Here is a 16,722-nt window from a genome sequence, read left to right as displayed (position 1 = left end):
AAAGGAATCTTAGAGGGACAATTTAATCGACCGTCAAATAAAACTGGTTTAAATAGTCCTAAACGCAATATTTACCATATATTATTCGGTTTAATGAGCGAACGTTATCAACGAGACAAACAGCGAGCGTTTTATCTACTTTGCTAGCTTTCAGAACTTGGATATGCTATTTGTCCGACGGCCCTTGAAGGCACCCTCCCACCTCCACTAGCAGCCCCAGTCGCCATCCTCATCAAACAGATTTCATTCACTGTGTGGCTGCCGCGCCGAGAACAACAGGCTACCTCCCTCAGTCCTGTGTGAGTACCACAGCCTTGTCATTAGCGTCTCCTCCAACTTATGTCATATTACAATTTTGCGGCGTTTTTATCAAGCCGGAAGAATTGTTCCTTCATTTGACTTATGAAAATGAATTCTTATTATTTCTTTTCAAAGTCTATGTCTGAGACGTTTGTGGACAACGCGGTCTTTTGTTCTCATGGTGTAATTTGTCGCTTTTTAAAAAGAAAATTGGAGGTAATGTCCGATGAACTGCAGCGACACTTTGACACCGTTGTATATTTTGTTTTTGTGGCTCATTTTTGTTTTTTCATTATGTTTTTTCCTGGTAGTTTGCTACATTGTCGCTATATTATACGGTCGGTGTAATCCTGTGTAGACATATAGTCTAATAGCAGAATGACAAGTGTGAAAATGCTTTGATTTTTACAGCCGTATAAATGTGTCGATTTTGTGAGTAGGTGTTATTCATATTTACTGATGTTCCTTTCCCGTTCTGACTGTTTTCTAGGATGCTGCACAGCTATGGGACAAAGGAAACCTAAAAATCTTTGAAGGAAGGTTGTCCTCTAACAATGAGCCATAAAATCAACATCAACATGCGACTCTAAACACGAAACTCATAGTAAATAATCGCCTTGTTGGTTACTGGTAACATATACACTTTAATTAAAAAAAAAATACCAACAAAAAACAAAAAAGGGGATTATTATTATTTTGTATTCAGTGAGAACATCAATATCACAGTTGTTTAGAGGCTTCTGAGATAAACAGGCGCCTAATGTTTTTCTTTGTCAAGGTCTTGCTTTAGAGCTGCCCTGCTAGAATAAGAAATGTGGAATAAAACATGCACATAACCAGAGGGGTTCAGCCTGCCCCAGTCCTACTGGCAAGGCAGTCTTTTCTTCATCACCTGGCCCTGCAGCAGCTCCACGAGTCCATGTGCACCATTTACTGACGGACTTGTCAGCACAACAAGGAGCTGCCTGAAGCTAAAACTCCATCTGCGCCATGACTTCATCAGACAATGACGAAACGGGGAGTGATCTGTCGGAGTCTCTGGAGATCTGTGAGCTCCAGGATCAATACATGGATGCAGGAAACTGCTTCAAGTCCAAAAGTTTACCCATCCTGAATGGACCCTGTCAGCAAGATGGCAAAATAGCCAAACCTCGGCTGCTTGACACAACCCACACCTGCATAGCTGTAGGGGAAAGCAGGGAGCTTCAGCTAAAAACTCCAGAATCCAGCTTGGGAGAGTCCCCCTCTTCCAGGACAGACTTCTCTCCTTCTGTCTCCAGCATGGTGGGGCTCAGCAGCTCTCTGCCAGTGGAGGGCCACAGGCCTCCAGGCTCTAGAGGCAAAAAACTTGGTTTCTCCCTCACCCGCTTCATCCACATCCCAGCAAGGAAGTATGTGCGAGTCATCCTGAGTGACTCCCGCTGCTTCTTGTTCTGCATGTGCTACCTGACCTTCATTCAATCCCTGATGGTTTCGGGCTACCTGAGCAGTGTCATCACCACCATTGAGAAGCGTTACAGCCTGCGCAGCTCTGAGTCTGGGCTGCTGGTCAGCTGCTTTGACATTGGCAGCTTGCTTGTGGTCGTCTTCATCTCCTACTTCGGTGGCAGGGGTCAGAGGCCACGTTGGTTGGCTGTGGGTGGTGTAGTCATCGCTATAGGAGCAGCCTTGTTTTCCCTACCGCACTTCATCTCGCCACCCTACCAGATACAAGAGATTAACTCCTCAGTTGGCCACGAAGGCCTCTGTCAGAGCGGCAACAGCAGCGGACGTGAACTGCTCAATGTGGCATCCTGTCCTCGCGATCAGGAGGGCAATGAGCACAACTTGTACGTGGCTCTGTTCATCTGCGCCCAGATACTTGTGGGCATGGGGTCAACGCCGATCTACACCCTTGGACCCACTTACTTAGATGACAACGTGAAGAAAGAAAATGCATCTCTCTATCTGGGTAAGCCAAATTGGATGATAAACACACAAAAGGAATTCAGCCAGAAATGAGTGATAGAATTATAGGGTTCGAGCAGGCATGTATGTATATCCAAAAAGCTCATCTTCTATACTTTGTAATTTAATTTCCATTACATGCAACCTCTACACCTTGCTGAGGTGAATACAGACTGCAAAGTCAACCTCAGGCCAGAGGTGCACGTGAGACAGACATGTAGGGAAAAGCAAAAGTAGGGTGCTTATGATTAATGGGCCAGTACTGTCTGCTATTGTCTGTGTGCATAATACTGCTGTGTTCTTAGGTATGTGTGCACACAGAAGGCTGGCAGCAGTAATGAAACATACTCTTGTGTTTAACCAGAACTGATAAGGCTCTCCTGTCTTAAGGTGTTAGCAGGTTGTTTTTGTTGTCGTATTCTTTCTGAAAAGTATTCAGACATTTTTTACATGGCAAGTCCATACATTTTTTGGCTAATATGCTTGCTCAGATTGGCTGCAATCCACATACTCCCCATAGTTTATGGAGAAGATCATGATTGCAAGAGTAATCTCTCTTTTTTGTCTGGGTTTTGTTGTTGGTTTATTGGGACATGGGGCAGCCTGCAATTTGTACTTCACACCGATGTCCTCTTTTCTATTGATCTTTGTGAAGGGCTGCAGTCTATTAAGTACATTTTAATATTATTAGGATTCTTTATAATACAAAAGAAAAGACTTACATACTTACATAATCTGACATAATCCTCACATTTAAAGCTTCCTATTGTGTGGAACTTTACTTGGGTTTGAACTATTTGTCTTCATAATTTTAACTAATTGTTTCACTGTGTGTCTGCTTACCTGGCAGCTGTCTGGAAGTTCTTTATAATGCTGTGTTTATATGTGTGAGCAGGAATGTGTGCACTCTGTTGAACAGAAAACAAGATTAAAATGGTTGCAGAGCATTGACCACAGTGCTGAAACCAGCCCCTCATCACAACATCGTACACCCCATAGAGTGCATTCACTTGCCTGCTCCGCTGCCTGCCCTCGAGACCCAGTATTGATCAGATTGCTGCGTCAGACGGAGCCAATGCAGCATAGTCATTGAACCGGTCACAAAAAAGCAGGAGAAAACAACCTCAGACACTGGCTTTCTGTGCCCCGCACCTTGGCAAGGTGCTCTACTGGAAAGGCATTAACACTTGCTCATTGAGCCATCACACTGAAAACATCCCCTTCTACAGATTCCCATCAAAAGCAACACTTGCTCACATGACCTTGAAAGCTTTTTTCAGAGCAATCATCTGCTTCCTTTCAGTAAGTAATGTTTAGGAAAACAGACATGTTCTGACTTGTTAGAGGGAACAAATAAGTGGAGAAAAATCTTGATTTGTTCTGCAGATGTTTGAATAACCATGGCAACTACATGGCAGTTATCGTCTGTGGGCTTTTGAGTATTTTTATCTTCCAGTGTCCAGACAGTCCTGTCTTGCTGTGTATGATCTTGCCTCTGTTTTGGTTTAAATGCACCCGCATCCACATTTTTTTTTATGTTATCTTTCTACTTAGAAATCCTCAAACCCGTTTCCATATTTCTGCCAACGAATTATGTCAAGATGTAGGCTATCCAGATCTGGAAGTGGGTTCCATAAAACCTTGCCCCAAACCAAATGTAAACCCCATCTCAATTTGCAGTGGCTCATAGGGGACGGGCCACCTACCTTTTGTAGAACAATGCAGTTTACATGAAGGGGGTACCTCTGGTGTCCTTGGAGACACAAAGCATGTGTGCCACACAGGAATCAGGATGTTATCTTTGCATTTGCATGCACACACAATAGAGAATTCCCTCTGACCTGTTACCCCTTCCTTACGTTGCTATGGTAATTTAACAAACACATCTTCTGTACTCTAAAATTGGTGTATGTCTTGGATTTTGTATTTTCGTTGTTTTTCCTAGCAGCATAAAGGTCAGAGCTGGTGAAACTTTTTTTTCATTGTGTCCTAGTTTTTTTTTTTCCCCCTCTTCTTCCCTGATGGGTGGGTTTTACGACATACCTTTCTTATAGTTGCTATGGTGAACATTCATGTCAGAGAAACTATTTTATTTTCTGTAAAGTCTGGATTAGCTAAAACTATGAACTGGAAACACAGCAGATTTACTGTTTCGGCTTCTTGCAGCTACTCCGGTGGGGGGAGTGACCTCTGTAATTTATACCAGTGATGCTGTTATCAGTGTGGGATGAGAGTTTTGTGCCTCTATTATCATTCAGAGTGCAAACATGCAGCAAAAATATGCTTGAAATTTTTTTTTCTTTTTATATTCCAACCTTTTCTAACCTGTCTAGACTTTGCAGACTCTTTGCATGCAGCTTCTCTCTGTATGTGCAGGAAAAGTTTAATGGATCCTTCTTGGCTGACAGAACTGCTGCCTCTGCATTAACAAGCATGCAGCGCAGAAGGCTGAAACTAACATACTAGTGTGTTTTTATTGGTGTTTATGCATTATTAATGTCTATTAGTTTCTCGTTAAAGTCCAAGGGTTCCTATGCAGCCTTTGCTTAACACTGGGACTGTCGTGGGGGGGGGGGGGGGGGGTCAGATTTTAGGAGAGAGTAGCTTTAACATCCACAGAGACAGCATGAACCTGAACGGCAGTCTTGTTTGTGCTCAGACTTGCTCACATAGGATCACACAAGGGTGTGTTTTTCATGTGAACAAATTTAGGAGGAACAGTTCTCTCCCAGGCTCTACCCTGAGGTGTGTGTAATGTGTGTTGCCTGCAGATTGAAGGGGGGGAAATACAACTGAACAGCCAGCTTATCAGTCATGGACCTGGCACGTCCCTCTTTCTGACTGCTCACTCAGTCAGTTTCATTAAATAGTGTGAGCTTTTCTGTTTCAGAGCAGCCAAAGCAAATGCAGATTGTGCACACAAACAAACACATTCGTCCCCAGAGAACTAACCTTCTCTGCCTCGCTTCCCCTCCAGGGCAGAAGCTCGAGTTTCAGTATTGGTTTGGCGTAAGACCCCATCAGAAACTGGCACACATATAGATAACAGGCTGGTCCTGTTTCATCAAGTGTCCTTTTGGCTTAATCTCACAGAGGTTTGAATATCACCCCCCTCTCCCTCCACTCAGTCAGGGTTACTCAGCAGTGGTGACCTTTTTTAGCTGCAGTCTGCAGGGCTGCCAGCTCCGACTACTACTGTACTATTACTATGACTCCCCCACGAACCGCTGACCTCTTGTGTGGCTGATCCTGTCCCACTAATGACAGTGTGTGCTTCAAAATGTGTTACCACTGAACGAGTCTGATTGATGTTAGAGGGCAGAGAAAGTGGGAGTGTTTGCCTATCGGCAGGAGTCTTGAGCATTATAACTGTGGTTTAAGCATTTCTCAGCATCACTGACTAATTACTGGTGGCTGTTTTGCCTTTGTCAAAACAAGCACACCAAACAATGTAGGAATGTTCCTGGGGAAATGCCACACGATCATTTTATGATAGCAGGAATGCGTTTGTGTTCAGCTATACAGGAAAGAAACAGAGGTCAGTTTTCTTTGTTCTTTCTGGCTCTTTTGTCCAACAAGTGCTCATAATTTACTGCTTTCTGTTCAGTGAATGAATGAATTGAAGAAAACTTTGAAGCAGTGTCATTGTAGTCATACAGGGTTATTTATGAACATTTAGGAGTACCCTTATGAACATCTGAAAGCCAACGCGTTTGGAAAAAAAAAAAAAAAAACGAGCATTTGTGGTGTTTTTTGCTGTTCTGATCATTAAAATACAATAATAACACTACAGTAATTTTTTGTAATGTTCTTAAATAACTTTTGTGAAGTACAAAGCATTTAGCTATTTAACATATAAACCAATATTGCAGATCCAAACGTAATACTTCCCTCAAAGGAAAATTAAACCTATTCAAGAACAAGTCTCAGTTATGACAGATCGAATTCTTTTGCTGGTCTTTTTAACACCATTGGTGCAAAGAACTACACACACGCCAGATCCGTTCCCTTAACCACAAGCATAACCCTCCATAACGATCCAAGTGACTTGTGACTTTCAGATGCACCTGCTGAACGTGGTCTTTAAAAACTAAATTTTACTACAACCGTGTCTTTTTTTCATACAATAATTAGTTTTATTAAAAAATCAAGGTTATGTCCAGGTTAATAACACTTATCAGATTCACCTGGAGGATTCTTCAGATGCACCACTTGCTTTGTAAGCTAACCGCATCTTAAAATGACGCCACAGCAGGTGGAAATTTGCTTGACAAACTGTAGAAGGTAGTACCCAGCTTCCCCTTTATCCACGGCACCACAGAGATGTGCATTTTTTTTTCCCTGTCCTGTCCAGCATCCTAACATACAGAACAGTGGTCTGTGTGCCATATTTTGCTTGACAGATTTGCTCTACCAAGGGAGACATGTTATTTACATGGCTGCCCTTGATATTTTTATTATTTTTATTGTAATCTTATTTTCTTTAGTCTTTATATGTCAGTACCAAACCTGACGGAGATAGAGGAAGAGGGGGGAAAAAAGGGGAGAAAAGGACAGGTTTAAAATGTGGAAATAACAGTTGTCTAGGCTGCTTAAAACACACCACAACAAAACAATATAAACTACCACACTACATGATACATACAGCAAATAGGATAATGATGATATGAAAAAGTACAGTAGTCATCAAACGTACCTGCAGAGAAACGTACCAACACACAAACATCAGGATCATCTAGTCAGAAGCAGATGGAGAGACAAGCACGTTTGTGAGCATGCACGTGTGAACGTGCGTGTGTGGCCATGCAACAAGGAAGAAATGTGTGCTTGTAAGGGGGTCTTGATCACATCGCACCCCGAAGCATCAGCGGGGGACGGGGGGAGCCCGAGGCCCAAAAGGCCCAGCAGGTCCACAAAGCACCAAGCCCAGGACAGCCAAAGCAGAAAAAAAAAACACCTAAAAAAAAAACCTCTTTACCCCAACCCTTACCAGAACCTTAACCCAAGTTCAAAAGTAATACATAGCGCTGTTGTGGTTTTTATTTAAACTTCTGAGCTGCTTTAAAACATGCCACAACATTTTTACTAAAACACTTTTTTGCTCTGAAACACAACACGCTGCAACTCTGTCATTTCCTGGTTTTGTTTAATCAATATCGTCAATTAAAAAACAATTGTTTAGAGCTAAAATATATTCTACCATGGAATTTTACAGTCAAGATGTATTTGCTCTGATTAGAGGTTGCATATTCTTTAAATGTGTGTATAACACACAACAGCCTGCACTGTACCCAAAAAATTGTGTGAAAAATGAGTTGTATTTGTGCATTTTTTTTTATTAAAGCCAGATTTTAAATGCTATGCATGTTATTACATCTAATTTTTATTTACAGCAGCAGAAAACTCTGGACCAATTCCTTCACGGGTACCCAAAATTTTTCCCTGATTTGATCTTTTCTGTTTTGACTGATAGCTTTCTCCTTCCTCTTATCTCATCTTGTTTTTCTTTTAAAGAGTTTTGCTGTACTCCGTGATAGAAAAAACAGAGGCGTCTAACTTTAGATGCCGTTTGCCTTTCATCTCTGCTTAAAATATGTGAAATCCATTAGTCTCTGTGAATTTTCTCCAAAGATACTAATCAGCTCTGTGATCAGAAACAAACCCTTCCTTTGCCTGTTGTGTTCAGTCAACAAATGAAATGCTGTCACTAATTACCAGTTGTTTATCTCCTTCCAGCACGGCAGTATGTCCTGTGATGAGTATCAGGACAGGGGGTACTGTTGCTGTCATGTGCTGTGTTCTCCCAGACAGATGGTGAAAGAGCCTCATTGGGATTGGTCAGATCTGTCCTGCGTCAACTACGCGTCTCTCTGGCTTTCATAGTTTGATACACTGAACAGAGACAGTCTAAACATCCCTATCAAGCTGCGTTAGTTTTCATCCCCTCTCCCCATTGCATCTTATCTGCTCTGCTTAGTCCACTCTCCATGTTGATGTAGCCTTAAGGGTGTTGGCTTGAGTGGTGTTTTGCTGTGAAGATGGAAACAAAATCTTCCTCCAGTCCACTGCTATAATCTGAAAAGCAGTCTGGCTATTGTTCCTCTTGACCCCCATGCTACTCAGATGGCTTATAAGTGAAGGATAGTTGCTGCTAATGAGTGCAAAAGAGAAAAAAAGTTATGGTATTTAAACTAACATGGTACCGTTCACTAATATGTGGATACTGTTAACAATCTTCTTATTGAAGTTATAAAAAAAAAGCTAAAAAACAAAAGTTAAAAGTGTAATTTAATAACATTTTATAGCTTTCTATCCTGTTCTTGGTTCCAGTTCCCCTCTGTCCTTCAGCCGTTCTCCTACTGTACAGCACATTGCAGTCCCATCTGTGTTAAGCTTCCTGGAGGCGCACGAGCTGACTGTGAGGGAGATGGATGGCTCTGAACATTTTTTGACCTAACCCTGTGGGGTCACAGTTGCATGCACACACCAAGTTACACGCATGTGCACACTCATCTGTCTCCAACAACAGCTCCACCAGGCTCTGTTGTGTATTAAAATGTAGCTTTAAGCTGGTTGTGCATTATATAGAGCAGGGTAATAAGCTAAGATGCAACTGTGATACAGCTTATTGAGGAGACAGTGTTCTGACGAGTCGCCTGCAGCTGAGTTAGCTCATAATTGGGGGGAAAGTTGGGAGATGAAGAAATGCTCTTGTTTCAGTTGCTGTACATTTTTTGGGCCCTAGTTGTTACCAGTCAAAAGGCTGTGAATGAGGAAAGAGCAGCTGTTTAAAGCTGGTTTGGTGCCTGCCTGGGGGAGGAAATGTGCACACCTGGGTTTGTGAGGTTTTGGGCTGGGGGAGTTGTTGGTAGTAAGCATACACTTGGTTTTTCCTGCACTTGTGTACTGTTACTTGAACATCTGTGTGTAGATACATAAGATGTGTCTGAGCCATGAAGGGTAGCTTTATAGGTGACTGTAACATATGTGTTCACCATGTGTAGGAGGCACCTCTGCTGCAGAGCAGTGCACCTAAACCTTTTCCTTTATGCATTAATAGCAGGTTGGATAATTGAAAGCATAGCTGGGCTGTGTATTCCATTTCATTGTGTGCTTAGATTATATTCACATGAACTATCAAAGTCTTCTAGGTTGATAATACACACTGAAAGCATGTAACATCTTATAGAAAATTGGTGGTTCGATCATCAGTTTCTCCTGTCCATACTGAAAGTTACTTGGTGAAGTTGCTGAAACCCACAGAACTGTATAAGTGGTAGATGCTTACTGTTTGAGCATTCAGATATACTGAAACTGCATATTATGCTTTCTAAATACTGGCATTGCAGTGTTTGCTGTTCAACAAGTATTTATTAGTATTGCTGTGCAGTGATTTAAAAACACAAAATAAAACTCAGGTAAGTCCTGTCTGTGACTTTTTAAATAGATCTATTAAATATTGTAATGTAAGTGTTTTATCAATATTATGCAGCCATAAAATACACAAATATGAAACAGCAGACTATATAAAGGGTAAGAAGATAATACATTGTGCAAGCATGTCAGATTAACTGTGTTCAGAGATCTGGTTTCTCTAAAGTGACTTAGATTTCTTTTTGAGCAATGCAAAGCATCTACATTATAAATAATATGGTATTATTAATGTATATTATCTTACAAGATCAAATCAATTTTCTCACTGTTGCAAAGCAAAAAAAAAAAAAAGAATTTGTGCTTGACAATTATCTGCAAGCATGATCAAATCTCGTGCTAATTATCTTGAATACAGGAGCTAATAATGACTTCATATTTTGCTTTTTGTATAAAGAAAACTTTGTAAAATGAGCTCTCTAGTTTTAGAAAAGTAGCTTCAGTTGTAGATGAGGACAATGCTCTCAGGAAGCTGAATTCCTGGCAGAAAAAGAGGAGGGCATAGCTTTAGCACCATGAACCAATTTGCTGCACCACGTCTGTCATTGAGAGTCTGAAAAGCTGCAGGTGCAGGCTTGTGGCAAACTAAAACCTAAGCCCCATGCTCGCCACCTTAATGGATTCACACACACAGCCCACCAAATGAAATGTGGCTCTACCCCCGGGCCAGATGCCTCATTCAATGCCACTTATCAGCTGAAAGATTATCTGCCACCTTTTCAAATGCTGGAACATTATATATGCACAGACAAACACACGAGTAAAAATGGGCTTGTATTGATTTGTGAACTTTCTTTTAGTGTATTTTGGCAAGGGGGAATGAAAGGAGGTAATGTGTGAGGTTACCTTCAAGTGGCCTCCTGGATGTGTGTAGTTGTGATCAAAAGTTTCCTTGTACAATTGTACATTTATTAGGAAATGTACCATAATTAAAATATCAACCTGCAGACCATTAATGTAATAAAAGTAACCACAATATTGCAAAAATATTTTACATGAAATTGTACTTAAACACAGATGAGCTGAGGGCTGCGTTCCAAATAGATGAAATTCTCTTTGCATGTGGATCTGAAGTGGGATGCAGCCCTTGTTCATGCACTAAGAAGATCATCATATGCTGAATTGTTTATTATCTATCATCTTTGTAATACTCAACATTATATTGCACAAAATGCACAGAGCATGTTTTCCTAACAGTGCAGCCTAAATGATTAACAAAGCTGTGAAGAGACCAGTTCTCACATAGAAGGGCCTTTTTAAAAATTGTATCTTAAATCTGATGAATAATCTCAGCCTAGAATAGCAGTTGACTTAGCAGCTCAATCAGAAAGTAGGTGACCAAAGCAAAAATAAAAATGTAAATGAAAAGCTCATTAATGGACTCCATTTTTCTACAGGTTTCCCTGCCTGGACATAATCTTTTGCATATTTGCAAATAAATGACCTAAATTTCACTCTTTATAGGAATTCCACTGCAAGAAGATGGTCTAAAACAGCTATTTTCAATCATTTAACATAAGCATTTTGTTTAAAATAAACAAAGGAAAGTGTATTTGTTCAAAAGAAAGACAGATTAGCAGGAAAATCCACTTACTATGATGGATTAGACAGTTAAGTAAAAGGATTTACTAAATGTGGCAACGTGTAAAAGACTTGAAAGCTATTAGAAAGTGAAGTAATGTGAAAGAGTAATGGTACAAAGGAATCAGGGCATTTCTCTTTTGCTGTGCTTATGAATGGTGCTCCATCAATGAGGCATTTTAAGGAAAATAGGGGGTTTTCATTGGCTTGTCAGATGGGCAGTTTTAAAGGAAGAGATTGAATTAGGTTACCAATTGTTCTGGCACCACAAGCTCTCAAGGTGCTATAGTGTTGGATCAGAATTGAATTGTAACTCTTTCATTAACTATCCTAAGTAGCTTAAGTCTAATAAATTAGTGCTAATGTACATTGTGTTAGTCTTTTTCGTGTTTAGTTTATTAGACTTTCATCATGAACAATAAAGGGAAGAGGGCAGTTAATATAATGCTGAATTATATTAATGCACTCAGTTGGCTTGTATCAGTAATGAGTTTTATTACAAAAAATCTATGAAACATTTGTGAACAACAATGTTTTACTGTTATTACTGTTATTATAAGTTAAAAGGGGAACCCACTTAATAAGATTTGATCCCCAGTGTTAACCCAGGGTTTGCATGTAGAGGCCTGGTCACATGCTTTAATGCAGCACGGGCGAGTGGGCAGCTGAGGTCTGACCTGTTATGCATCACTAGTTGGGCTCTTCCTCCATCACCATGTTCCCAGTTTATTTGGAGACTTTTGCGATTCTTGGCATTCATCTTTGCTCTTGCAGCCTTCAACTCCTTTATTACATTCTGGTTGTTCAGCAGCAGCAGATTAACCATCTTTTGCTGTCAGTGCAGGTGCAGAAGCCTTAGACCAGCAATGGAATCAGCAGAAAGCTTTCCTTTGGTTTTAGAGTTGTGACCCTACTAATGCACTGTAAAGAAAAACTGTGGGTGGATCTGGTCCCCCAGGAGAACTCTCGCACAGTGCAACATTTTTTGTTGTTGACTTGCTGAATTGCTGGTTTAAACAGTTAATATTCTCCTTGCACATTTTTTGACAGGTCTTACCTCTCCAGCAAGGCTGGCTGTCTTGTTACAGTACCTCAGGCTTTCTCCTGCATCAAGGGAGCAGCTAAAAATAGAGAGAACCCCTCTGTCTCCCTTTTTCTAAATATTTGATTTAGCAAAGTGTGCGTGGGGAACCCCTGCATGGAAAGTATTGCAGCTCACATGAAAAGTTAATAAGCATACCATTTTTATTTTTGCTGCTTTTAAGACAAAGATTTGGACATTTTGGTTCAACATCTGATAACATTTTTGCTTTAGTAGTCAAGCTAATCACCACTTGGATTAGGGATGAAGGTCATTGGGTTGTAGTTTGCAGCACAGAAGTACAACATAGGAAGAGGTGGGATGGGAAGGACAGCCCTCCGATGCTGATCAAGTTCTTAATGCCCCTTGTGATTTGTCATGTCTTTGTTTTAAAGAGCTTTCAAGGCAATGCCCGGAGGTGAAATGGGACAAAAGCCTGATGGGTGGCCTGAATGTCGATTTGCAAGTCAGAACAGCTTTGATGTTGCTGTTCATATCCTACTTAGAAAACCTGACAAAGCTCTGGATTTGTATCCGTTTGTTCTAACTGCTCAGCAGGATAAAGATAGTTTTTTTTACTGTACTTAAGCCATTAAAATCTTCTCCACATCCAGCATCATACAGTTCTGACTAGAAATTTGTCTTTATCAGCTACTGTTATCGCAAAGTGAACAATTCAGGCTACCACCACTACTAGGTATTGCTCAATTATAAAATTTAATTAATGTTTCTTCAAGTTTCCGTCACAGAAGAGTGATTTTGTTAATGTGTTTTGTTCCACAGTAAAGTCGACTTTTCCAGTGGCTTCTTCAGGAAAGATGCAAATTTAGTTAAAGGCCTATTAATGCTTTTATGTACTAAAGTGATTACTTCATTTTCAAACTTTACTGCTTATATATTTCCGTGTGTCCTTTATGTTGGCATGGTTGTTAGGCAATACATCCAACAGAGGATAGAGCAGAGTACACCTCCAAGTTCTGACGTCAGTTTCAGACAATAGCAAACATGATGGTGGAGGAGATCATGATAACATACATTTTCAGAAAGAAACAAAAGGAGGCTGTAGATGCCGGTGATCTGTGTGGCCATTTAATACATTGCGGCGCCTTCTTCAGTGCCCCTTTCACTGGTTGCATGTCTACTACAGCACACTAATATTATATGTACAAACCATTTTTGCATATAGTTTGGTCTCAATATGTCATGTCTTAAAATCTGACATAGCACAAACTTCAGTACCAAATTGTGTTAATTTCAGATTTTTTTTCCCCAGTTTTTATTTCTTTCTTATTGATTAGCCCCACTTTTGTCTCCCAGTACTTTAACTTTCCCCTGGCCTTTAAACCCCTCCTGTTCATGTTTTATTACATACTACCTCCTATCATCTCATTCATTTAGCTGACTTTTCTAATTCTGTAGGAAGCACTTTTACAAGTTTTTTTTTATTATTATTCCCTCAATTCCAAATGCAAGAGCATGCACAGTCTTGTAGTGAAAACTCAAACCTGAGGTAGTTAACAAACTTTCATACCGTGGGATGCAGAAGTTGATGCTTTACAAAGAGGCTTGTCAGGTCATAGCAAATAGATTTAATAAAAACATGCTTCTGTGATTTGCAACATTGCATTCTTGCTGTGCATCCTAAATAAACTAATGCATATTAATGTGTTTTGTTCCACTGCCTTTACTGTGTGAGTGTGCACTCGTTTGTGTGTGCATGCCCTTTGAGTAAAACTGTAACGTTAGGACTTGTAACCTTGTAACCAAACGGCAATGTCAGCAGGTTGTCATGACAATGCCGTCATTCCTCTATTTCATTCCCCCCTTCCTCTTGTCTCTCGTGCGTGGAACATCACATGACGGCATCCATCTCCATAACACAGGGATACATGGAACAGTGCTGCTCTCTTTCTAACAGCAGCAGCCGCATGGATCATCTATCATATAGCTGTCACCTGCAGCTACACTCCCCAAACAGCTTTAGGCATCGAGCTGGACTCTACAGTGCAGCAAATCAGAGTTCTGAAGTCTGTGCTGATGTATCGCATTAAGCTGATGTTATTGAATAAAGCAGAATAGCTCATTTATTTTTTTTCCTGTCATGGAGCTGGTGTAAAAATGGATTATTATCCCAGGCCAGAGCAAAAAGGTTATGCGTGATGCATAATGCTACATAAATCAAAGTGTCATTGCAGTGAGGAGGGAATAGGATTGCATCTTTCTTAGCAATTAGACAGCTCCCACGTTATGCATTGAAGACAAATTCAAGGTCTCTCTTTTGCTGCCTGCTTTCCTTTTCCAGACTTGTTTAAAGGCTAGCTGAGCTTTATAGGCTAATAAGCAGGTAAAGTGTAACATGATTCATTCACACAGTATCCAACCAAAGAGTGGAGAAGGATTACAGATCCAGGCTGACACCTCTGCAGCCCATACTGTAGGCTGGTGTTGAAAGTCAGACATGTTCCAAAACAAATTTGTATGCTGGACTGTAATGCACTCCTGCAGATATATTGTGCTTGGTTTGCTTTTAGCAGATGTGATAAGGTCATTCTGGCACTGATAATTCTTCTGCTCCTGTGAATCTTAACCTTTTAACCTCACCGTTTTCTGATGATGCAAACCCTGCCTGTTTTTCATTCATGTAATTGATTCCAATCATTTATCTGTGGCAATTAGTTTGACCACCAGGGAGCTGCCTCATTAGGCACAAGGTCCCCTGTCATTAGGTTCTTGGTTTTCTTCCTTCACTCTCTGCTGCTTTGGTTGTGTCATGGCTGACGGGTGAGGAGAACAGAAGGTCAGCAGAGGTTGGGGGATTGGGGGTGGGGGTGGGGTGGGGGGCTGCTGACGTAATTTTATTGTTATGCAGCCTGAAAATTCCAGTTTTGGCCAAGCTGGTAGTAGAAGCAGCTAGGTGCCTTGATGACCATATAGGGCAGCTTAAGTAATAGAAAGATTAGCTTCAAGTAGCGTGTTTCAGTTCATTCTTCATTTTCTGTCTCGCTGTCATTCATTCCGACGAGATCAGAGTTAGTCATGGGAGAAGAAGAGCTCTTTCAGATTGTGGAGGAGGCAAAGCAGAGAAAACAACAGCACTGGTCCCTGAAGGTTGGATATAAGAGGGATGTTGCTGAGCAAGCTGTATCACTCAGTTACACAGCAGGATCAGTCACCACTAACTGCAGTTCCTCTCTTTCCCTTTCTCTTTGTTTTTTCATGTCCTCTGCTTTCAGATATGGTTCAGTTTCTTCCCAGTGGGCTTGTGTTTCTTTCCCTGCTTTCCCTCCTGCCACTGTTATCTCAGTTAATCAGTTTTTCTTTATTTCTTCCTGTGTCTCACTTTATTGCCTTTCTCTTTCTGAATTATTGTCATCTTTCTCCGCTTGACTGCTGTATTCATCCATCACGTTGGAGCTGCAACACTAAATTGGGGTCAATGATGCGCTATAAAACTCAATAACCTTACCCCTCCTTCACTCTTTACCTCCACGCTGCTAGTCTTCATCTGCCATGCGTAGAATTTGTGACTCTAAAGTCACTGATTTGTAGTTGTGTTTGGTGTTTTTCAATGCTTTTATGTTTACATTTTTTGCTGCATTCTTCTTTTCTTATATTGCACAACTTCATCCCCAATCAATCAGAGTCTCTGCATGCATGTCTAATGTACAGAACATGGTTAGGTCAATTACTTCACGATATTAAAAGTTGGAACGATTGGTGAGAGAGATGATTTAGCTGCCTTTGCATAACATGAGTAGAAAGCCAATAGCTGCAACAGGACGCTCCTAGTCTATTTACCTCTATGTGTGTGGAAAGCCATAAAAACTCCATAATGTGTTGTCCTTCACGTGCTGCTGGTGAAGGTCTGTTGCGTAATTTAAGCAAGCCAGTGTACATCATGTATTCTTCATTGGCATGCACTTCCTGCAATCCGGCGACTGCTGCCATCCACAGCATGTGTTTGTGATGGAACACCGCTGCTGTGCCAGCATATTCCTCAATTCGTCTGCTATGCCCCGGCCGCCCTTCAGGCTGGATGCGGCCTTTCAGTCCCCCAGTCCCTTCATCCCAACCTGCTGATCCTAAACAATCCCTGATCGTTGCCAAGTGGGCAGGGTAGAGCAACGTGTAAGGCACAGTTTATAACCCCCTTTGTCCTCCAGCAGGGCAGTACACCGTTAACATGATGGATAGGGCGACAAGACAGAGTTATACAATCACCCGGAGGGGATAAAATATGGCCATCCCTGGAGAACGGAGTTTGGAGGGCAACCAAAGGATCATACGTGGAGGTTAACCTCTGCCTGGCAACTGACTGAGGCGATACACCTGGTGTATCTGATTCAAGCCAGAATGTACTAATATTATGGTGTTTTATGTTT

The 16,722-nt window shown here is 41.1% G+C and overlaps 1 protein-coding gene across 1 annotated transcript in view; it reads left to right on the top strand.

The window, feature by feature from the left end:
* The first annotated feature begins 237 nt into the window (after positions 1-237).
* LOC121628657 (solute carrier organic anion transporter family member 5A1) overlaps positions 238-16,722 on the top strand; it is a 38,031-nt gene continuing 21,546 nt past the window's right edge. Inside the window, exons 1-2 of the mRNA XM_041967818.1 lie at positions 238-299; positions 791-2,251. Coding sequence (XP_041823752.1) covers positions 1,291-2,251 — 961 coding nt within the window. The 5' untranslated portion in view covers positions 238-299; positions 791-1,290. The remainder of the gene's footprint in view (positions 300-790; positions 2,252-16,722) is intronic.

The sequence above is a fragment of the Melanotaenia boesemani genome, chromosome 18 (assembly GCF_017639745.1).
Source record: "Melanotaenia boesemani isolate fMelBoe1 chromosome 18, fMelBoe1.pri, whole genome shotgun sequence".
Lineage (NCBI taxonomy): Eukaryota > Metazoa > Chordata > Actinopteri > Atheriniformes > Melanotaeniidae > Melanotaenia > Melanotaenia boesemani.
This window is presented reverse-complemented; position numbering and strand designations above follow the sequence as displayed.